Source organism: Ovis aries, chromosome 2 (assembly GCF_016772045.2).
Source record: "Ovis aries strain OAR_USU_Benz2616 breed Rambouillet chromosome 2, ARS-UI_Ramb_v3.0, whole genome shotgun sequence".
Taxonomy (NCBI): domain Eukaryota; kingdom Metazoa; phylum Chordata; class Mammalia; order Artiodactyla; family Bovidae; genus Ovis; species Ovis aries.
The window spans coordinates 72846656-72871984 of record NC_056055.1 but is presented as its reverse complement, the minus strand read 5'-3'; the positions used below and the strand labels follow the sequence as shown (position 1 = coordinate 72871984).

The window sequence follows — 25329 nt, the reverse complement described above, 5'->3', positions numbered from 1 at the left end:
CATGTGACTACTGGTCCCTGGGCAGATTTCCAGGGCACGTATGTAGCAGGTTCTGAGTTCTGTGGAGGAGTGGAAGTGAGTGAGAAGAGGGGATAGAGGACCCTGCAGGCTGAAAGGCTAGAGGCATGATGGCTGCAGCTGAGAAACAAATGAGTAAATTACAGAAAACATGATCCAAGCTGATAACCACATTTTGCCTGAGGATGCCGGATGACATGGAAGGAAGAAAAGTGAATGGGAAGTCGCTCAGTCGTGTCCGACTCTGCGACCCCGTGGACTGTAGCCCACCAGGCTCCTCTGTCCATGGGATTCCCCAGGCAGGAATACTGGAGTGGGTTGCCATTTCCTTCTCCAGGGGATCTTCCCGACCCAGGGATTGAACCTGTGTCTCCTGCATTGCAGGCAGACGCTATACCCTCTGAGCCACCAGGGAAGCCCGATGACTGACCAAATATGCCTTTTTTTTTCTTCCTTCCTCACGAGACATTCCATAGCTGGTCAAACGAAGATCTGAGCTGTGGTTGACAGTGCTACAGGCAAAGCAATGCCACTTTGTGAATAATGAAATATTTCACTCAAGCAAATATGTACTTTCCAAGGGAGGTATGTGTGTGTGTGGTACATTAGATGCATTTTGACTTTTTCCTTAATAAGAACAACTCAGGTGATTGATGGCTCCTTAAATAATCACAGAGAACATCAGTTTTCTAAAGGTACCTGTAATCATGCTGGATACAATTAATGGTAAAATGACGAGTTTCAGCATTCTCATCAGAATCTCTCCAGGAAAGGAAAAGTAGAATTTCTCCAGGTTAGATAGCTTGCTGTATTCTCGAACCAAGACTCCTATAACAATCCCTAAGAAAAACAATGATTGGGAAGAAGAAAGGAACAACATTAGATTTTTTTTGGTATAAATTGCTATGAAAAAAATCCCCCAAATACAATTTTTAGTGGCAAGAAAAATAATTTTGATGATCTTCCTTGAGTCGGCAAATATTAGACTTAAAAAACAAATTGCATTTTAAAAGGTAATGAGTATATCTGTAAAAAGTAAAATTCATATGAGAGCTTTTTCCATCTCCTTTATTCCCCTTCAATTATATTATCGTGACAAAACATCAAAGAATACTGTGAGAAGGAGAAAAAAAAGTTCAGTCTTAGCCAGCCCAATATAACAGTTGTTTCACACACCACTTTTATTGTCTATCTATAGATATTTTACATGTTTTATACTTTACATATCAGTTTGTATTTTTCTCATATTCTTTTAATAAAATTTTAGTAATACTCCTCTTTTTATAGAAGTAGAGTTGATTTACAATGTGTTAGTTTCACAGCAAAATGATTCAGTTATACATATTTTTCAGATTACTTTCCCTTACAGGTTATTACAAGACATTGAGTATCGTTTCCTGTGCTATATGGTAGGTTGGTTATCTATTTTAAATATAGTAGGGAAATGTTCAATATTAAGAAACAGTATGCATTCTCTGAAAGCTTGCCTTAATACGATGTTAGTATGAACTCTTTCACTTCTGAGATGACTCTGACAACTAAAATTCACAAATTTTAAGTATTTCTTCTAGTAACACCCGGTTGCCCTACTCCACCCTATTCCCATCAACGGCCACTCCCTACTACCTTCTATTAATCAAGAAAGAAAGCTCACACATCTTTTGGGATGACTCACACATCTTTTTTTTCTTCATCAACCTCTGATGGATGACATGCTAACTGGAAGTAAAATGACTAGAGGGCAGGAACATTCAGGAAGGATATAACTGGATATGTTAATTTGCAAATGCAAATAATTAGTATGTGAAAATTTAGAGTTATTTGCGTACAGTTAAGAACACTAGAGCAAATGAAGAGATGTGAATTACAATCAACAGTAGAGCTTCCATTTACATTCTGGTATACTTCTCATGCCCACTGTGCTGTGCTGTGCTCAGTCGTGTCTGACTCTTTGCGACCCCAGGACTGGCCTGCCAGGCTCCTCTGTCCGTGGGGATTCTCAGTACTAGAATGGGTTGCCATGCCCTTCTCCAGGGTATCTTCCCAACCCAGAGATTGAACCCAGGTCTCCCACACTGCAGGCAGATTCTTTATCATCTAGGCCACCAGGGAAGCCCATAAGTAACCTTATATGAAACATTTATAAGTTACATCAGATAAGTAACCTTATCTTTAGCTTTTATTTTCCTACATATTCCACCTTTGCCTTGATCTCTACTTTGTACATACATTATTGAATGTGTTTCTGATCATCCATTTTAAATTATTTTTGGAGCAAACATATACACATAAACATTTTTGAAGTTGCAGTTAAAGCAAACAAACAAAAAAGCCTCTGTATTTTTGATCCTTTTTGATACAGATTTCAAAACTTAAGCGTTAGAGACTCCAGAATGGTTAAGAACACCAAGGATTCAAAATATTTTAAGCAAATATTAAAAGCATGTTGTGCTTACTACTTACTTAATTAGCTATGTTTACCTGTTCTATATGGAACATAAATATATTGTTCTATAAGGATGCTCTGTGATGTTCAGTGCTTTAAACAAACAAACAGAAAAACCAGATACTCTCTCTTAGTATTCAGGTTGCTTCAAGTAAAATTTTGGCTTGTATGTCAAAGAAAGCTCTGTATGTAAAAATAAAGGAGATGTGTCTGTGCTTAAAAACCAGCCACAAAAGCACTCTGTTGGGTAGCAAAAGAACCCATGTGCTCCCCATCTTAGGGTTTATATTACCAACGATTAACTGTGCCTCTAATCATCTCCACCCCAAATGAATGCAAGGCAGTTAGAAAGAAATGTACTTGCTATTTTTCAGCCTTTAACCAGATATGGGTTTTTAATGGTAGAGATAAAAAGAGTCTCCACAAGGAGTCATTTAAAAGCAATCAAAGGTGACAAGCACAATGAATAAGTTACTGTATTTAGTAATGAACACTTTCTATCAAGCTTGTTCTTGAAGTTGAATATCACAAATTATATTCTGATATTTATTGACTGAAAGGAGAATACAAACACCAACCAAGACTTGGAAAAGCAGTTGGGAGATTTTCTCTGGGCCAGAGATGTCATCCCAGGACCCTTAAGAACAAAAAATACTGGTGAATGACCTCAGCCAGGAGTTAACATTTGTGAATGGATGTACTATGCCTTGGTCTCAAACACACTTGGAAAAAATGAGATGCAGGATAAGAGAAAAATCACTGGAAGATTTGCCAGGTTCCAAGATGAAGCCAGGATTTCACAGTGTACATCCTTCCCTACCCTTTTCCAGAGTCAGAATCTTGGAATGGATGACGGAACATGGAGAGGTTTATTCATAGCCAAGGGCTGCTGGGATTAAGTGCCCACCCAGGGGTACACAGGTCAGATGCACATGGTAGGGCCACTCCCAGAACCAGAGAAGATGAAGCCCAAGAACCTTCCTGAATGGCATATCTATACAGAGGCCTTCAGCAGGTCCAGGAAATAAGCCCAAAGGTACAGTTGTTACCTAGATGGTTGTAGCCCTTTAATTACCAGGAACTCATTCTTGGGCTGCTTTTCCCCACACAGGCAGGAAGATCCCAAGCAGGTACTAAGGTGGTTGGGAAGTATATGGTGTTAGGAGAGCAGGATCAAGTTCAGGTTCTACCACCTACAAAGTACATAACTTGGGTCATGGCTTTAACTTCTCCTGTTGTCGAGTGGTGGGATTGGAGGTAGGGCAAAAGGGCTGCCCTCAAAGGTGCCTTCAGAGGGCCAAGATGTGATCATCTCTGAGCCATAGTGTCCTCAGTTTTAAAATAGGATCATAAAACCAGCTCATTGGCTCCTGGAGAGCTGGCAATGTTTTTTACATGAAATGTAAATTCATTGGTAAAACAAGGAAGGGAGAAGCTAGGGAGGAAAACAAGACCATAGCTAGAAATTTCTTCCTCCAGTTTAAAACCTTAAGCTTAAAAGAGAAGATATGGACTTCTCTGGTGGTCCAGTGGTTAAGAATCTGCTTGCCAATGCAGGGGTGATAGGTTCCACTCCTTGTCCAAGAGGATCCCACAGGCTGCAGAGCAAGCCCATGTACTACAACTACTGAACCTGTACACCCTAGAACCCGTGCTCTTCAACAAGAGAAGCCACCACAGCGAGCAGCCCACGCACCATAACGAGAGAAAGCCCATGTGCAGCCACAAAGACCCAGCACAGACAAAAATAATGTCTTTTTTTTTAAATAGAAAAGACATACAGGATGTCATTGTTTCATGCCCATGTTGCCTCAAACAACAATTGCCAGTTCAGTAGCCCTATTTTGGAGGTAATGGGATGATTTGTTTTCCTGCAAATTTTATTTTAAAAATATTGTTTATGAAATAATTCTGGAGATCAAAATAAAAGGTCATAAATAATTAATTGCACCAACCTATCTACTCCTTTCCCCTCACCATTTCCCAGGTCCTACCCAAACTTTGTTCTTATGCATGTGGTTTTTTTTTTTTTTTTTTTAGTACTGCAATCTAGCAGATAACTCAACACCCTGCCCTATTAAATACTGTCCAGCAGAAGAAAATAGGTAATTTTAATTTTAAACAAACAAAACAAAACAAAGCAAAATCTCACCACGGCCCTTTCAACAAAGAATGGGAGCAGTTTGTGAGCTGCGAGGCATCAGTGTATGGTGAGGAAGGAGGGGCTGAGGGCACGAGGCACAGGCCCCGTGCTGTTCTTCTGGCAACATACACTGCCTGGGTGGCTAGCAGGGCCGGAGGGAGGGCCTTTCCTCCTCAGTCCAGGATCTGGCAGCTGAATCAGTGGCTGTGAAGCCTAATTTTTCCACAGTCAAAGGCACTTGTGGAAATCCACTCCCAGCCAAGAGTGAGTCCTTAGGGAACCAGTGTGGCCTCTGAAATGTCAGCTGCAAGATACCACCCAGAGTTCACAGGGACTTCACGCTCTCCCTTCTCGCTTCACAGGGGCACTACCTGATCTTTGTTCTTATGCACGTGTTCTTTCTAGTTATAAAAATTAATCTGGGGATAGTAGCTGAATTGCGTTTGATTCAGATTTATAAAAACAGCATTGTTCCTGTTTTAGGGTATTTGCAGAAAAGAGATTAAAATCTTCTGTGGTTTTTAATCAAAGCCCCAGAATAGTTCTCTGGTTCACAGATTTGAATCTGTCTTGATTAAATAAGAACTATTGGCAAAGGAAAATACATTTTTAATTACCACTGAAATAGTTATCTAGCCATGCTGTCATGTTATGTACTATTTGAAGCACTAGATTAAGCCCCTGAGGAGCTAATCTGAATGTTGATAACCAGAAAATAAAAAGTATGGGATGAATAAAGTTATTAACAAATGGCTTGGCATACACTAGGCCTCCCTGGAAGCTCAGTGGTAAGGAACATGCCTGCCAAGGCAGGAGATGCAGGTTCTATGCCTGGGTTGGGAAGATCTCTTGGAGAAGAAAATGGCAACTAATTCCAGTATTCTTGCCTGGGAAATCCCATGAACAGAGGAGACTGGCAGGCTACAGTCCACGGGGTTGCAAAAGAGTTGGACTTGGGGACTAAACAACAACAACATGCATACTCTGAATAGATAGGAGGACGGTTTCTCTCTCCTATACTTCCACTGAAATATACCTGCCCCCTTTTCTCATCTTTTCCTTTGGAGCTGAGTAGCTTCAACAATATAAGCTCTTTACACGAACTCTGACACAAAACACAGATACCCGTGTGTCTATAAAACTTTTTTTTTTAAGCCTTAAAAAATATATTTACTGCATAGGCAATATTCTAACAACTCTACTGGAAATCAAAAGTGTTAAAAATTTACCCACAATCTCATCAACTCAAATATATGTAAAGTGAAATTGTTTTCATTTTCCATACGCTACTGAGTTGGCCAAGCAGTTCGTCTGGGGGTCCTTTATCTCAGTTTGCCAACCGTGGACTGAACTCAGGACACAGCAGTGAAAGCCTGGAATCCTAAACACTAGGCCACTAGTGCTGCACCCAGGGCAGCAGGTAGTGATCGAAAGCAGTCGACGTACAGTTTGGGAAAAAGAAACTAGAGACAGAATTAAAGTTTTAAAGATGGGATTAGGGGACTCAAGACCTCTTGGATCAAGAGCCCTGTTCCTCAGAGCCGCATCACTTTAATTTAGTGTCTTGGCAAGCAGAAAGTATCTACTGTGCTACATTGAAGGCAGCCTCCTGTGTTCCTAGTCATCTCTCCCATTTTATTGATTACTTTAAACTATCTTTGTTATTTTCTTGTACAAGGGCTATCACCTAGCTGGAGGTCATAGACGTGCATATGCCTTGGGAAAGCATCTTAGTGTGTGCAAAAGCAGCGTTCCAAGGTGCACACTATGTTTTTCCTCAGCTTAGCAGGGTATGACAACCCCAGCTAATCAACCCAATGTATTTTTACTTGGGTTATGCTGTATTGCTATATTTTGCTTTTATTCTTTTCCCATGGTGATTTTCTCATGGCTTAGCCAGAGCAACAGGCGGCTGACTATTAACCTCCGCACACCAGGGAACTCCCCCACTGAGTTTTCAATTCTACTGTCTCTAAGTTTCATTTCTGGAAGTTACTGTATCCTTCTCACAGCATCATTTTTCTGTTTCCTATTTCCTCTTCCATCTGTTTTGTTTTTTTAAATCATGTTAAACATAGGTACTACATACTCTTTCAGATGGTTGCATCATGCCCAGCTTTTGTATTCTCTTGCTTGTGTCATTTCCTTGTGTGATTTGTAATTTTTGATCGTAGATTTGTCTTTTAGGAAGGGGGTTGGCTTTCCATGGTTGTGAAATTGTCCCTATACATAATAGGACACCTGTTTCTCCTGGGAGTTTAGGAGTTTTAAGGTCATGAGGAAAGTCCTCCTATATTCTGTGCTGGAGTAAATTTAGATCACACAACCAGGTAAGTATATGTCTGAGTTTTAATTTTCTCATGGGTGCCTCTCTTCCTCTTTACTCTTAGACATGGGCAGAAGGCAGCTTTCTTGAGGTTTCCCTGGGTCACAGGGTAAAATTTTTCTGGTCTTCTTTCTAAGCGAAATGAAGTGAAACTCGCTCAGTTGTGTCTGACTCTTTGCGACCACATGGCCTATACAGTCTGTGGAATTCTCTCGGCCAGAATACTGGAGTGGGTAGCCTTTCCCGTCTCCAGGGGATCTTCCCAACTCAGGGATTGAATCCAAGTCCCCACATTGCAGGCAGATTCTTTACCACCTGAGCCACAAGGGAAGCCCCTTCTTTCCAAGGGTAGGACCAAATTTTGAGGTTTTAGGCTCTATGAAGAGGAATGATACTAGCTCCTTCACCTGTATGGGCCAAGATCTTATCTCGTCTCTATGTGGATATTAGAACCCCTATCACCCATCACTGCTGCTGCTGCTGCTAAGTCGCTTCAGTTGTGCCTGACTCTGTGCAACCCCATAGATGGCAGCCCACCAGGCTCCCCCATCCCTGGGATTCTCCAGGCAAGAATACTGGAGTAGGTTGCCATTTCCTTCTCCAATGCATGAAAGTGAAAAGTCAAAGTGAAGTCGCTCAGTCGTGTCTGACTCTTCGTGACCCCATAGACTGCAGCCTACCAGGCTCCTCCATCCGTGGGATTTTCCGGGCAAGAGTACTGAAGTGGGGTGCCATTGCCTTCTCCAAGGGCTATAATTGGCTTTAGACCTTATCAGGTTTTGTTTACACTTCAGGCTTTGTGTTCCCTTTTATTTCTGGTAAATGGGAATTTTTCTTTCTTTGAGTTTGGGTTACACATTAATTTGGAGAAGGGTATTATATTTCTATGTGTTTGGGATGGTAGGATTCATCCACATTAGCTCAACTACCATATTACTAGATGCTACAGCACCATCAATTATTTATTCCTTACCCTTTCCAACATGTCTATTTTAAGATGGATAAAGGAGTGAGTGGAGATTAAAGTTGAAAGTCCCACCACATACAGTAAAGTTCTTGCTATACTAAAGACCTGATATACTGATACTAAAACAACTATTGCTCTTTTGTGGGATCAATTAACCAAAAATCATTTATAGACCACCTATTCCTGCAACACACTGGACAACAGAAAATAGAGAGAAGAGTAATGCATAATCAGGGGACCTTTACATGATGGAATGCATGTTAGTCTCTCAGTCATGTCCGACTCTTTGGGACCCAATGGGCTGTAGCCCGCCAGGCTCCTTTGTTCATGGAATTCTCTAAGTAAGAATAGTGGAGTGGGTAGCCATTCCCTTCTCCAGGGGATCTTCTCAACCCAGGGATCGAACCCGGGACTCTGACATTGAAGACAGATTCTTTACTGTCTAAGCCACTGGGGAAATTAGGCATATTAAATCACATGAGACATTTTGAGGGAAGAAACTAACCCAGCGCCAACTGTTTAGGAGGCAGGCTTTGTACTCAGACTATCTGTGTTCAAATCTTGGAGTCACCATTTCATTAGCTGTGGAATTTCAGGCAAAATATGGATCATGCTGCCTGTGCCTCTGTTTCCCCACCTATAATGATGGGAATAGTAAAATATCAATCTCAGAGTCATTGGGAGATTTAAAAATGAGACTATACAAAAAGTGCTCAGAATAAACAGTGCCTGGCTCGTATAATAAGTATTCCAGAAATGTTAACTATTATTCTAGGTTATACACTCCTAGGTTTTCTCGTGAAATCCTCAACATGGTTGTGGCTCTAACAGGTGAGTCATGATCACAGAGCTCAAAGCAGTAGGGTCAGGAGTTGAGGGGAGAGAGTCACATAACATATTTTTGGTGTGACTAAACTTACAAAGTTATTCCCTTAGTCTACAGTGTTTATTTTGGTAGTGAAATATTTCCTTTTATCTTATAAATGAAAAAGAAACTTTAGGGTTAAAATAATGACACCTGAAGAAGCCATGAAATGCACTGAATGTAATGTCTGTTCATTCCGACAGCACTGGACATCACTGAAATCAAAGTCTCAGGATCTGGGCAGCACCAGAAGAAAAGGCATTTGAAATTCTTGGTTCTTCCAAAGTCCTTTTTATTGTGATTTCAATCGCCTAATTAAATTTTGCAAATATTTACTGTCCAAAGGATGTTAGGTCCAGTGGTGGTACTAAAGATATAAAAATGGATGGCATAAGACCCTTTCCCTCAAGAAGCTTGCAGTCTAAAGAGAGCCAATCACAGATGCAACTCAGCAGAGGGGGAATCCAGGTGGCCTAAAGACTAACGATGCAAGGTGGGAGCTGGAGCTGTGGGGACACACAGGAAGGCAGGGCCGAAGGAGGAGAAGAGTGAAGAAGGCTCAAGAGTAAACACAGATAGAGAACTAGTTCAGGATTTCTGTGGAAATGTTTACAAGTCTGAGAGCACTTCAGGGAAATGCTACTTATCTTTGTTCAACCAGCAAGGAAAGGAAGCCGCAGCCAGTACAGCTGGCATCAGCATCCCACAGGCCAACCCATGGAGCCGTGGAAGGGAGGAGGAGGGCTGTTCAGACACAGAGACTGAGAACCATGTGAGGTGAGCAGCCAGCAGGGAGACTGGGAGCTGAAGACCCGCTTTCCTTCAACTTCAATGTGCGCACACTCACCCAGGGATTTTGTTGGAAGGCAGGCTGCACGCCTTGAGTAACAAAGAGGTAAGTGAACCTGGCAAGAGCCTCCAAGGGACCTTCAGTAACGGGTAGAATCCACAGGTAGTAACCTGCAGAATCCAACTTGACAGAGTGGAAGGACCCTGCTGCTGGCCTCAAGCCCAGCACCGTGAGGCCTGGCTCCAACACACGCGCAAGTGGAGCTGCTCCTGCGTAAAGGCCCTGAACACACAAGACTGTTCCTGCCGACTCCCGGTCTCTCACTTAGCCACCTTCTTCAGCTCTGGAGGAAAAGCTTCCTATGAAACCAGCTCACACTGGCAAACATCTTGACTACAAGAAATGAGCCCTAATGACGGCTGATGGGAGGATGGGGGCTCATCTGCCCTTGAATTTTTCTTTGAGAGCAAAAGACAACCTGAGTCTAAAGCAGAAACAATATGTCCATTTTTACGGATAGAAATGCCATTAACCCCTCAAGCTTCTGCCCCTACACGCATCCTCAGCTCCAGGGAACCTTCCATCATGGCGACCATGGCTTTCTTCAAGGCAGGAGGGGGATTAATGCACGACCCCAATGGCAAAACCCACAGAGAACAAAGTGCTTCCTTCCCACCCCAATCCTCATTTTTCAGGAAAGTTCTGGTGGCCTTCCAAATACTAACAGGTAAAAATGAGGTATGGCCTGGTAGACACCACCTAACTTCACAATATGAAAACAAAATACAAATGTTCTTGAAAACTTTTGCTTTATAATCAAGTCAAGAAAGGTTTATATGTGGGCCTTCCCTGGTGGTCCAGTGGTTAAGAATCTGCCTGCCAATGCAGGGCGCATGGGTTCGATCCCTGGTCCAGGAAGCTTCCACATGCTGCAGGGCAACTAAGGCCATGTGCCACAACTCCTGAAGCCCACATCTGGAGCCTGTGAACCCCAACTAGAGAAAGCCTGTGTGCAGCAACACAGACCCAGCACAGCTGAAAAATAAAATAAAAACTAAAAAAGAGAAAGGCAGATATGCAAATTATGTATCTGGTAAGGATCTACTACCTGGGATATATAAAGAACTGTTACAACTCAAGAATAAAAAGGCAACCTCATTTTAAAAATGGGCAAAAGATTTAAATAGATATTTCTCCAAAGAAAAATATACAGTTAAGCACATGAAAAGATGTTCAACATCATTACTCATTAGGGAACTATAAATCAAAACCACAAAGAAAAACATTTGTTAGAATGGTTATAAAAAGCAAACAGAAAATAACATATGTTGGTGACGATGTGAAGAAACTAGAACTCTCTCACATTGTATGGATGTAAAATGGTACAGTCCTCATGGAAAACTATTTGACAGTTCCTCAAAAAGTTAAACGTACTGTTACCATATGACCCAGCAGTGTTATAGCTGACCTAGGCAATTATTCTCCTAGGTAGAAGGGAATTGGAAACATATCTTTGCAAAAGAACTTGTACATGAAACATTCTTAGCAACATTAATCATAATAGCCAAGAAGTAAAATACAATAACTATCTATTAATACTGGATAAACAAAATGTAGTGTGTTCATACCCTGGAACGTTATTCAGCTACAGAAAAGTGTGAATTACTAATACATGGTATAGCATGGGTGAACCTTGAAAACTTTAAGCTCAGTGAAAGAATCCAGACACAAAAGGCCACATACTATATGATTCCATTCACATGAAAGGTCCAGAATAAGCAAGAGACAGAATGGGGGTGAGAGATAGGGACTGACTGCTAATAGGCATGAGATTTCTGGGGGGTGTGATGGAAAGTGTTCTGAAATTAGACAGTGGTGATGGCTGTGCAACACATTGAATATACTAAAACCCACTAAATGGTACACCTTAAATGTAACGTTTATGTTATATGAATTTTACCTCAACTAGAAAAAGCATATATATACTCTCAAAGTGAATCGATTTAAAAAACAAAAAAAGAGAAAGGCAGGCCAGGTGATACTAAGTGTGATTCATTTCCATTTTGATCGGGTGACAGTTTGATGACATTTCCCTGGGGTGGGAGAGAAGACAGAAACACATGGAGACTCTTTTTCCCTTTTAGTTATCATACTATCGGAACGAAGATTGCCAAAGACGTGGCATTTTGTTCAAGCTTTCACTTAGTATGATATGGATGAGATTATCAGATCTGAAGGCCTTACCATCTGGAAAGACCAATTAAAACACCCATGTGATGCCAGACATGTTTATTAACGGCTCAGAAAGATGATCAATTGAAAGAAAAGTTGTGATTACAGATTGTAGTTCATAGCCCACAAAGGAGATGTATGAGAGCTTATTTTTTAATTACAGGGCGTACAAATCAATCAAAACCACCAACAGAAAACCAGGATTAATCTGAAAACAATATGACCTAACAATCTCTGTAGGAAAAGAAAAATCAAAGTTAGCGGTCACTAATTCATTTGACTAGAGTCCCTGCTGCACAATGTCAGTTTGCTAAACTCTAGGGAGGAAACACTTGTGGTTCTGGTCCTCATGTGGTTTATAGTCTAGGAGAAGATACAAGGCCCTTTGGAAACTTCCATGTGTCGTCCAGGTCTGCAGTTGAGTCTGCTCTAACAGGTACTAGTTGGAGGACCTTAACCTCACTAACATGAGGCTAAACCTCTTCACCAGTCAAACAGACATCAACAACAGTAGCTACATCATGTGGTTCCCAGTATTAAGTGGAATAATAAACTCAGATGATTTAGCTCCACCCCCTGCAGGAAGGCTCGGGGTTAGCTGTGACTGAGGAACAACAGAGATAATAGCAGCAACAAAAGGAGAGAGAACAGAGCTTTTAAAATGCGCTTAGGCTCTCTCTGGTATAAGGAAAAACCAAGCAGGAGTATAATGGAAAGAGGAGTCACGAATGCAGATTTTAATTCCATTTCTACCACATACTTAGCTGTCACTTAATGTCTTTGATTTTGGCTGTTACACTGAAGTGCTTGAAGTATATACTTCAACAAAGGTACATCAGAAACGTTGTGAGAACCAAAGGAGAAAATATATGTAGGAAGCGCTTTGATCTCAACAAAAGAAATGCATCCTATTTCACAGTGTAGTTACCTTATTATTCTTTATTGTTCCAATTTCCTTGAAGACCACTCAAATTATAGAGCTATTAATGGTGGAAAGTTAGGAGGCTTACAGACACACTCCCAGTGGAGGGCTGAATAGAAACATATTTCAAGCAGGCAGAAGCTCAAGTTTTGTTTATTTCACTCAGCTCTCGACTGTCTTCCAACTAACAAATTATACAAATACCAGTCTTAGAAACACGGTGAGAAAGGGTGAAGATCCTAAGGCAGACAGAATAGAAAGAATGAGACATAAGTTAGATACAGCTGGGCCCAAACTCTGCTCATCATTTATTTCCTGGCTCTGGGACGGAGGGTAAACAATTGCCTCTTCGTGCGTTAGTTTTCTCATCAGACAAGGAATGATAGTTGACTCAGAAACATAGGGTAAGGGTTAAATGGGATAAGGTGTAAAGTGAGAGAGTTCTCTTCTTTCTCCATCTCCCTTCAGGGAGGGTGGACCTTCCCTGTTGCTTCTGCCTTTCTCTTTGGGGAGCACAGGGATCAGTTTTAAAAGGTGACTGTGAAAGCAGAGGAATTGGATATTTTTCACTTTTTGCAGTTGCAAAGAATGAAGGTGATGACTCTTCCATCTGAAAGAAGCCACAAACTGCATTGACAGGTGGTTGGTGTTGTAATGGGCCTTGAGGCCTCTATCACCATAGATCCTAAATAATGGAAGATGTCTGCAGATGGAGAGCACAAAGACACTTACAAAACCTATTTAATAAAAGAATAACCTTTTCACCGCTCTGGGAAACAACAGAAACTTTACCACCTGCTATAAAAATCAGAAAGAGGAACTACTCTGTTCTTAAGAGTGTAAATATATTTTAATGATTTTTCACAGTTTAAATCAAAGATTGTAAATATCCAAGGACGAGAGTCAGGGAAGAAGTGCAAGCAGCAGGCCTGCGGGGCTCCTGACAGCGCCAGTCAAGCACTGTCACAGAAAAGTGAGGGTCCAGGGTGGCCTCATCTTCATTTTTCTTAGCGATATGGTTCATTGTGTGAAACCACTCAAGTTTTAAATGTTAACAAAAGCTTAAAGATAATCATTAAACTCTGTGAGGCTGCACCAAATACCTCTTCAAGCCAACTTCCTCTAAAGTTGTCATCTTTCATTCTGGTTTTTCCACTTAAGACAGTACAGGGACATGATAAAACACAAGAGGGAAAGCCACGGTGATCAGAGGAAGGCAAACACCACAGGGGCCAGGAAACGATGATGATCTCATCCAGCCTCCGGTGATCTTGAGTGAGTCTGCCAAGCGTTATCTGACTAGCTTCTCTCTGCACCACAGGCAGAGAGGGCAAAGTGAGGAAGTTGCCCCCTGCCATGGAGAACCTGCCTTCTAGTAGGCAGGACGGGACATGCACAGTGATGACAGCCTGGGAGAGTCTGATGGTCTACAGGGTTTGTAGAAATTCAAAGCTTTCTTGAAATTCTCATCAGGCTGGAATAAGAAAGGGAGCAGTTCAGATGCACCTTCCAAATGAGAATAGGAATTCAAAAGGCAGGTACTAGTGAGGAAGAAGGAGAGTGGGAGAAGCACCCAAGGACAGAAGAATCAGGGGAAAAAGAAACTAATACTCGCCAAGTCCTCTGTCCTAATCACCTTTACAGTCATCTACTCTCACAAGCCTTCAAAATACAGACATTCTACAGTTGTCCTTGTATTGGTTTAACTAAAGGGGAGTGACTCCAGGAGCCCCTGCAGATACCAAAATCTAAGTCCCCTATATAAAATGGTGTATCACAGTGAATTCACACAAGCAGGGTCAGAAAACTTGCCCACAGTCACATGGCCAGCCCCAACACCAGGTCTGTCTGACCCCAATGCACAGCTCCCTCCATGAAGATGTTATAAAAATGTGTTTGGCCAATGGTCTGGCTGATGCTCAACAGGTAGTTTATAGAGAGCTGAGATAAGAAACCTAAGTTGGGATATACCCCAAAAGGCCTAGAATACCAAGGGAGAGAATTTATACTTCTCTGACCCTTAGGTCCCTTCATATAAACCAGGTCACTGTGAGGATTAAATGAGATAAACCATGTGTTACACCATAAAGTAGTACACCAAGATTAGCTATTAGCAGAGACAATGAATAGCCACTGAACATGTTTGCATAAACTGGGCCTGGATTGGTGATAAAGCTAGCTGAGGTATGTAGGGGCTGAGATGTGTAGGATGGATTAGAACAGGGAGATAAGTAGTTAGGAGGCTGTTCTTGGAAAGGAAAGTGAAGCCATGCCAGACTTGGGCGGTGGAAAAGCAGCTCCATGACGAGTAGGAGAGAGAGAAGGCTGAAGAAGAATGAGAATCCCAGATCCATGACGTGGGCCAGGGAGAGGTTTGGCTGGATGATGACGGTGGCTCCTCGCAGAGCTTGGGTGAGAGTATGAATGAGTTTGTTAATTCATCTGTTTCCAGAGGAAGGAGGAGGTCAAGAGAAGCCATCCTGACTGCCACGTCCCCATCGCAAGCCCTTTCTTACGTCACTTTCTTCCTCAAACTAAACCAACCAGACAGGAGCACAATCTGGCAGGAACAAGTTGACCTGTTGTATTCAACTGTCCAGATATTCAGGCTGTTCAGGGCTGGTGTATATTGGTGTCTTTTGGAGGAAGGGCTCAGCTCTGAAGTCAGATATATCTGATTTGGAACCTTGCTCTTTTGTAGAGTCTCAAGTCACTCCCTTTTTCCTTGTGGCAACTCAAAAGGGCAAGCGGGTGAGCCCAAGTACCAGTGTGGTTCTCTAAAAGGATCTGGAACTGAAGGCCACACAGTGACGTGGCTTGAAGTCAGAAACATTTTTAGACAGTGGAAAAGAAGTGACTCTAATAACCTGGTTAAGCACTCTTTTAGTTCAGGGGAAACACCGGACTGGAAGGAGGGAGGAGGATCTAATTCCTTGCCCCATACTAAAAATGTACAGCACAGAAGAAATCAGAATGCTGGGTGCCCTGCACGCACTGCCTGGCCTTGCAGGGAGGGAAGGCAAGAGATTCTGACAGTAGCTGCCTGGTAGGATGGGGGAGATGATGTTCTATGTGGTCCAAGGGTACATTCTGGCTGGAAAGATACCTCTATTGCCAGGAGGATGCTATGACTCAGAGAGAGAATTATCAGACTGCAACATCCTAAGGATAAAACCAGATGGATGTTTGGAGGAGCTTAGAGAGGCTCAGTAAGCACTCCATCTCCCCACCTCTGGATGTTCCCCTCCACACTGTTATCAGTGTTTCCCAAGAAGTCTGTATTCTGACCTCTTCATGGGCTGCCCACTCTCCCATGTGATCCTATCTGCTCTTACAGATCCAATTTCCACCTCTGTGTCCTGGCTCACTCTGTTTCCCAAGTTCCAGGCCTTCAGGGAGCATCTACCTAGTGATATACCTCAACATGGGACCCAACATGGTAAAAAGGAACCTATCTTTCCTTCTCCCAGAAGACTTCTCACTTTTCTTCCTAGTTACCTCGTGGTTTTAAAGTAGGTCCACTAGTTATTTGACACTCTTCCCATCAGGAGGTGGGGTCTTTGTTCCCTTCCCTTAAGCCTGGGTAGGCCTCTGTAATGGCCTTAATAAAGAAAACAGAGCAGAAGTGAGCCGGCATGGACCCTGGGGCCAGGTTAGAAAAGGGATGGCTTCTGATGATACCTCTTCTTGGGATACTCAGTTATAGCCCTGAGATCCCATCTAAAGAGTCCAGCTATCCTGAAGCTGCCCTGTTGGAGAGACCACATGGGGGAAGGAGGGGTGCGGTGGGGGAGAGAGTGAGCAAGGGAGAGCAAAAGCAAGAGAAAGAAGACAGCTGTTTGAGTCTTTCAGGCAGCAGACACATGAGTGATGGCCCTTCAGTTGATTCCAGCCCAGCCATCATCTCCCTGTGATCACAAAAGAGACCCCAAGTGAGAACTGCTTATTTGAGTCCAATTAATTCCCAGAACCATGCGGGGTAATAATATGATTGTTATTTTAATCCACTAAGTCTGGGAGTAACTGGTTACATACAAATAGATACCTGATAGATAGAGTTCCCTATCTCCCTAAACTGTGTTGTCATCACAACGTTTTTTGGAGGGCTGTGTAGGTTATGATCAGGTGCTGGTCTAAGCATAATTGACTCTAACTGATTTTCACAACTCTGTGACATAACTCACTGAGAGGGTGAGAGACTGAGGCACAAGGAAGCGAAGTTGCTTGCCCAGGAAGTAAGAAGTAAGTGATCCAGCTGAGATACCAAAGCAGCCTGGGTCCAAAGTGGTGCACTTTGGGGACATTCTAGACGACTTAGCATCCCATCCCAGGTCCACATTGAACAGTCACAAAGTTCTGTTGATTCTACTGACTAAACAACTCTCAAATCTGTCTGTCTCCTTTCCATCTGCACCGATACGGGCTTGGTTCAGGTCAGCCTCATTTCTCACCAAGACTATTTCATCAACTTTCTAACACCTCTCTGCTTCTGGTCTTATCTCTTCTAAATTCACCTTCTAAACCAAAGCCAGAATGATCTTTCTAAGATGCAATCTGGCTGAGTCACTTTTCTGCTTAACGCCCTTTCATGGATTTCCATCACAGGCTGGCACCCAAGCTCCTTGGTCCTGCCCTGCCTCAAGCCCCACCCCACTGTTTCGGTTCTACCCAGTGCCTGGGTCTCCGAGCCTGTGCACACTGCTCCCTCAGTTTTCCTACTTGACTTGTTGACCATTGCAGCCACTTCAACAGTCAGCTCAAAGCTGTCTGGAAAGCCCTCCCAAACTCCTTTATGTGACATGTATGTTCACATAACCAGGAAGGAACTGGCTGGCCCTGTAGATAAGTAAAATAGATCTATCTTCCACACCCCAAAGTACCAAAACAATTAAATCAGATATCCTCCATGGAAAGTAGGGCAGCAACAGTCCAACGGAGGCTTTGCTTTTCATAGGAATGCAGACACCAGAAAGAAGGAATTCTGTGCACTGTTAAACACAGAACACCTCTTGAAACACTGGATCTGTTTGTACCAGCCAGACTCTTAAAGGTGTGTGTGTGCACGTGTATTTATTATACAGCAAAGTTGACTTTTATTATACAGTCCCATGACTTTTAACATGTGTTAAAATTCTTACAATCACCATCAAACTTAGGATGTGGGTATAGAACAGTTCCTTCACTCCAAAGAACTTCCTCATGCTATACCTTTATAGCGATGCATAAATACAGACACACACACACAAGACACACACACCCTGAGCTTAACCTCTGGCAATCTCTAATTTGTTCTCCATGTTTTTTTTCTTTTTGAGAATGTCTTATATATAAAGTTATACTCTACACAGCCTTTTAATACTGGTAACTCTCACTGATTATAATGCCTTTGTGATTCATCTATGTTTTGTGCCTATCAATAATATGCTCCTTTTTCTTGCTGAATGGATCACACTTTATAGGTGGACAGTATTTTTTCATTAATTGAAGGGTATCTGGGTTGCTTCCTGTTTTGAGGTGATTATGAATAAGAGCTGCTATAAACGTTGTGATCAAGTTTTCACCTGAACATAGTTTTTTCTCTTTCTAGGACATATATACCCAGGAGTGAGATTGCTGGGTCATATGGTAAGTATATATTTAACTTCTAGTGTTAGTTGCTCAGTCGTGTCCAACTCTTTGTAACCCCATGGGCTGTAGCCCACCAAGCTCCTCTGTCCCTGGAATTCTCCAGGCAAGAATGCTGGAGTGGGTTGCCATTCCCTTCTCCAGGGAACCCAGGGATCAAACCTGGGTCTCCTGCATTGGCAGGCAGATTCTTCACCATTTGAACCACAGGAAACTGCCAAACTGTTTTTTTATACTAGCTATACCATTTCACTTTCCCATCAGCAATGTTTAAGAGGACAAGTTTCTCTGTGTCTTCATCAACATTGAATATCGATGGCATCAGCATCGAGGCATGTAGTGGCTTCTCATTGTATTTTTTAAAATCTTCCAATTTCACTTATACACATTATGAGATGATTACTACAACAAGCTTAGTGAACATCCATCATTTCATATAGATACAAAATTTAATAAACAGAAAATTCTTTTCACTGTCTCATTGTGATTTTCATTTACATTTCCCTAATGGCCAAAAATGCGGAACAGCTTTTTCTGTGTTCACATTACAGCCTCTTCGGTAAAGTGTCTTTTTTAAAGTTGGATTGTTTTCTCACTATTGAGTTTAGAAAGTTCTTATTATGTTCCCAATAAAAGTTCAGGTATACTGGTTACATGATCCACAATTATTTTCTCCTAGTATGTAGACTGTTCACTCTCTGTCCCCTCACCCAGCTTTACTGAAATATAACCTATTTAAAATTGCACATACTTAAGGTGTACAACTTTATGATTTGTTGTGTTCATCCTTTTAACAGTGTCTTTCATAGAACAAAGCTTTTTTTTTATAAACTCCAATTTATCAATTTTTTTCTTTTCTGTTTGGTCAGAGTATCTAAGAACTCTTTCCTGTGGGTCACAATGATTCTGAGAATTCTATACTTTTTTCTTCTTTTAGATCTCTGTTCCATGGTTGAGTTAATTTTGTATGACATTGTATAACATAGATAAAGGTTCTTTTTTTTTTTTTTTTGCATATGAATGTCTAGTTGTTCTGATACCATTTGCTGAAAAGACTCTTCTTTCGTCTTTGTCAAGAATCAATTGGGCATATTTGTATGGGTCTACTTCTGGAATTTATATTCTATTTTATATCTTTGTGTCTATCCCTTCACCAAACTACAATGTCTTGATGCTTGTCTTGAAATAGGATAGTGTAATTCTTCCAACTTTCTTCTTTTTGAAATTGATTTTGTTATTCCTTTGCTTTTCCCTGTAAGTGTAGATGTCTGATATATCTAATAAAAGTACTTCTGAGATTTTTAACTCGAATTACATTAAAGCTATAAGCCGATTTGAGAAGAACTGACATAATCATTATGATGTATCTTCCAATCTATGAACAGGTATGTCTGTTTATTTAAGTCTATAATTTCTTTCATCAGTGACTTGTAATGTTCAACTGTAGCTCTCATTCACACATTTCATTAGATATATAAGCTATTTCAAATAATATTAAGTCCCATCTCCAATTGTACATTATTAGTATATAGAAATAACAAATTTGTGAGGGTATATTAATTTTGTATCTTGCAACCTTGCTAAATCACTTACTAGTTTTAGGAGTTATTCTATAGATTCCTTGGGATTTCCTTTGTAGAAAGTCATGCCATTGTTGACAGGGTAAGTTTTGTTTCTCTCCAATCTAGTTCATCATTTCTTTTTCTTACTGTATCATTGTCCTGGATCAGGCTTCCACTGAGATACTGAATAGAAGTGTTTAAGAGTGAACATCCTTGCATTATTCCTGATGTTTTTAAGGGGAAAGCATTCAGACTTTCATTGCTAAATATGACACTAGCAATAGGTTAGGTTTGGGGGTTGTTTTTTTTTTACAATTCTTAAGGGTTTAAAGCAAAAATTCAGCTGTGGTCCCTGTATAATTTTCTTTCTCCTCTCTCAGGCTTTAGAGTAGTCTGTGCTGTGTGTGTGCTCAGTTCTGTCCGACTCTTCGTGACCCCATGGACTGTAGCCTGCCAGGCTTCTCCGTCCCTGGGATTTTCCAGGTAAGAATACTGGAGTGGGTTGCCATTTCTTCCTCCAGGGGATCTTCCCAACCCAGGGATCGAACCCGCGTTCCCTGCATGGCAGGCAGATTCTTTACCACTGAGCCAGCTGGGAAGCCCTTAAAGTAGTTTATGACTTAATTATTTTCAAAGTATGTGGTTATTAGCTAAACAACTTCAAATGCTTCTGTAATGCTATGAATTCAATAAAACTTAGCTATGAGTACACACTGAGGGCATTTAAGAAATAGTTCAGGAGCATAATAGATAAAAGGTAAAACATGTGTTGTAATTACCACCCAATGTCCATTGTCCCTGCTATTAACAACATACCTCCCCACTCTCAGTCTGTTTTAGGTCCAGTTCAAGCTATAATAATTCAGAAGTTGGGGGAAGAGGGTGGGATAAAGGAATGGCTTTGGCCTGGTCCATCAGACAATCACGTTCCCTTAGTCCCAAGGTTGATTATGGAATGGTCCTATAACCCAACTAAAGCCCCACAGTCTGGTTTCAACAGATAGAAACTTTTCCGCTGAGTGGGAAGGAGGGAAATGGAAACCCTGAACTGTGCTGGCAGCTGTCTCATCACCAATGGGAGCATCTCACCTGAGAGTGAAAATAACCAAAGAGTGCAGAGACGGTACATAAAAAGAGAACAGGACAGAATGATATTTTTTGGACTCTTGAATCTAGCTAAACCTGAAACCAGTTACCATCTCTGTGCTCTTAAATTATTTGAGCCATAAATTCTATGCCTCACTCTCTACTTTTCTGGCTTAAGCCTGTTCAACCTGGATTTTCTGTCCCTTCCAATTAGAAGAATGGGGAGACAGAATGTGTCGCTGATATTCTGGGTGCGACCTCTCTCAATCCCATTTGCCCTCTTTGCATGAAAGAAAGGCTGGCTCACATGAGGGCAAGGTCTTCCAGTTGTGGAAGCCACGGGGATGGGCCGGTGGGATAGGAAGAGGCAGCAGAATGGTCACGTTGGTACACGGATGCAGGCTGGTACACAGACGTAGGATGCTAGTACATGGATGCAGGATGCTGGTACATGGTGACAGAAGATGCAGGAGTCCTTATACCACTTACTTCTCCAAATGCCCACAGCAGGGCCTCCAGGATCACCAGACATCATCAGACTAACTTCTCTCCCATCATTTATAGACCTTGATAACGGAGTCCCAAGAAAACCTCTTGGTATGGCATTCAGTGCTGTGTGGCTCTGTGCTGGTTATTCTCCCTCTGTCCTTTAGATTTACCTCTTGTCCTTTTTTCACCCTGCTTTGTGTCCCAGGAAGCTGAGTACAGCTATAAGTGCGCGATAATTGCTATTTAGTGCATATGACCAGGAAGCCACTGCATTACGTAGTTTTTACTCATTAAACCTGATTATGAAAGGCAGGAAAAAATAGTTGAGACACCGTACCATTAGCAGAGCATGAAAACTGGGTCACAGGAATGTGGGCACAAATTCTGCCACATTGTCCCAGCACCACCGAACCCAGGAAAGCATCATAAATATGGCCTCTCCAGTAACTGACAATGGCTACGGTAATGCACACATGAGGAGTTAGGTGCCTGCTTCCTACACCTCAGGACTTCTCCCAGGCTTCTGGGAGCCCTGGATTCCAAAGAGTCCCTTGAGTTCAAGTGAGGATAAGGTTGGCTGTAGGGCCAGTCCACAGGAGTCCAGTCTCTACAACAAGCATTCAGCTGGCTTAGAGACCCACTTTGCTCTCATCTAGGAACAACCAAACAAACAACAACCAGACTGTCCCTCTCCCCAAACGGTGGCACAGTCCCACACATGTGTTTTGGCGTTACTTCCTGAGATATAGACCTCTGACTTGACCCGTGGGTTCTGGTCTGCTTTGTTCTTCCATTTTCTACCTGTGGTCAAACTTATTTTTCTTCCTCCCCACCCCCTCCTCCCCCAATCGCCCTCTTAAAATGGTTCTTCTCTGCTAAACTCATGGGTGATTCTACTATCAGCTTATTTCATACATTTCTGTGAAAGATCCTGATCTACCTTGTGGTCGTACTCCACCCTTTCCCCTCCTTGGCACCTGGTAAATACTTGGCCTCCAAGTCCTTGAAGGAATGACAAGCCTCCTCACCCCGACATACACAGTTTGGAGAGGCTCTGGAATCCTCTGCTTAAAGGACACACCTTTTCCCTCAGATTTTATGTCGGATTTTCTGGGAACCCTACCTCTTCAAAATAACCAGTCTTATAACTCCCAGAAACACCTTCTTGGTTCATTACACAATCTTAGAAGGCTTCTTTCCAAGTGTAAAAGAAATGTGACCGTCTAGCCCACAGCAGGGTTTAGGTAGGGGCAACTTGAGAGCAGGAAAAGAGATGGGCCTCTGCCTGAGAAAGAAGGGAGCCAGTCATCCTGGATTGTCTAGACCTGTCAGAATCCTGGAATTACCAGCATGATGAACCCTGCACCCAGAATGCTACGTCTAAGCAACCGGGGCTCTCCACCTTTCTCAGCCCATTCCTCACCTCCGCTTCAAAAATCTGTGTCACCCGCCTATTTTCACCAGGCGCCTGCCTGCTAACAGTTTACCCTTCTCTCCCAACTCCTGTGAAGCCGCAACTCTGACCTCTCCTTCTCCACTCCCAGAAGCACTGCAGAAATATTTGCTTTTATCTTCATACGAGTTGAAGTGTACTTGAAGAATTTTATTATATTTCTTAAATTAAAATGAAAGTGGTACCCAGTATTGAAAGTTTGGCCAGGAATCTCTGTTTCTAAATACTTCAGATACTTCTCTGAATCCTCACTGGTAGAAAAAAGGCGAAGACAGACCAGCTTGTTTATTATTTTATATTACTCATGTACAGAATATTAAACATGTTATATAGCCACAAAAAGGGGCCCAGATGCCCTTTCCCAGGAGATGAGAGTAGGGCCCCAGAAAACACATACAGATAACATTGTATTCTAGTGTTTTCAAGGAATAATACTGTAACCAGGACCCATGTTTTACCATTTGCATGCCTCCCTTTTTTATTTCTGGGAAACAATAACAAACATTTATAAGATACTTCTATAAAGTACTTCACATGTCTTAGCTCATTTGATAACAATATATTAGATTTAAGGCCTAGCTGCTGCTGCTGCTAAGTTGCTTCAGTTGTGTCCGACTCTGTGTGACCCCATAGATGGCAGCCCACCAGGCTCCCCTGTCCCTGGGATTCTCCAGGCAAGAATACTGGAGTGGGTTGCCATTTCCTTCTCCAATGCATGAAAGTAAAAAGTGAAAGCGAAGTCGCTCAATCGTGTCCGACTCTTAGTGACCCCATGGACTGCAGCCTACCAGGCTCCTCCGCCCATGGGATTTTCCAGGCAAGAGTACTGGAGTGGGGTGCCATTGCCTTCTCCTTAAGGCCTAGAGATGGGTGTAAATGCATTTAAGATGACCACCAAGGGACAAAAAAAAAAAAAAAAAAAAAGAAAACCATGGTTGAGTATGATCTTTCACAGTAATCCTAGAGGGCTTTGTTTACTTCTGGAATTTTGGAATGTTTTACGTTTGTAAGGATCTTGAGTCTCCTTTCTCAGTATTGCCCTCATGAACACATGTTCCAGGGCATGAGGAGAGTCTGTAAAAGGGGAGAAAGACTATCTGAGCAAAAACTTATAGCTGCAAACCTCACTTACTGCCATCTACCAACCCTCTTCCCTAGAACACAGATCCCTGAGCAGGATTCACAAAGTGGTGAGCAATGCTTCAGGAAACTGCAGGATCTTGATCTTGGATTCAATAAATCCAGCGTCCTATGGTTACTCACTTGCAGTTAAAAAAGCAGCCAAACCTTACCCAATCATTTCCACGTAAAAACAATAAATGTAAACTTTTTTCCCAAAAAATAAACAAGCTAGTTTAGAGGTTACTGGCAAACGCTTCTATTCAATGCAAGTGGCAAATGCAGTTACAGAGGCGATCTGGACATTTTTCTCAAGGTCTGTGGGCTCCGCACAGGCAATGGGATCTCCACCTCTGTTACGTGGAACTCAGAAGCTTCCCTATGTGATGAAACCTCAGGAAATTCTCTGGGTGTAAGAAAGAAATCAGTGAAGAAGCAGCAGAAATGGGGCAAACCTTCTTTGTCTCCTGATTGACAATTAACTTTTGCTAACAAAAAAGTAAAAACTCATCTTCAAAATCTTTAACAACCAAGTCTAGCATTTGTCCAAGCTGTTCAAGCTCAAGGTCTACTGGAACAGGAAGCACAGTCAGGCTAATTAATATCTTATCATAGAAATAATCTCCAGACAGGAATGGGGGAATTTGGACAATGATGTGAAAGGATGCATGAAAGGGGTGACCTAGGAAAAAAGGTTCATTAAAAGACACAGGAGGTGCTAAATAGAACATTCAAAAAGGCTCTACCATCCAAGGGTGATTCAGCTCCACGCCATGGCCCAACTTTAGGAAGCTGGATGGATCTTCCAATCTAATTCTGTCCAGTTTCAGGATTGTATGGAACTATTATTTGGTCTAGTTAGCCCAAAGAATTCTCTAAAGATGAGGCAGGCTCTGGTTTCTTGAGGTCAGAACTTCCTCAGGGTAGAAAGGTGCTGTTCATTCCAAGAGTTCCAGGATCATGCTGAGTTCACACTAAAGTGGTCTCAGGACCACTGGTGACCACATGTGCTCTTCTGAGGCCCCCAAACTAGGAGGAAAGTATATTTCAGATGACTACGGCTTGCATGAGTTCCCCAGAGTCTCCACTCAAAAACTCATATACAACTGATTGGGAAACTAGGGGATCAATGGTTCATCAAGGCTTGATCTCTCTCAATTCCACCTCTTCTTTGAAGGCCCAAGGCACACTGAGGCTCTCTTGCAGCGTTTACCACACTTAGGCTCATGTCAATGACTTCTGTGCACAAACTACCTCTGACAGACTAAAACAAAACAGACTTCAAC

At 42.1% G+C, this 25329-nt stretch overlaps 1 protein-coding gene across 1 annotated transcript in view; it reads right to left on the bottom strand.

Annotated features, from left to right (window-relative positions):
• Positions 1-25329, bottom strand: part of SLC1A1 (solute carrier family 1 member 1) — a 74642-nt gene that overhangs the window by 38926 nt on the left and 10387 nt on the right. The window contains exon 2 of the mRNA XM_004004350.5: positions 718-858. Coding sequence (XP_004004399.1) covers positions 718-858 — 141 coding nt within the window. The remainder of the gene's footprint in view (positions 1-717; positions 859-25329) is intronic.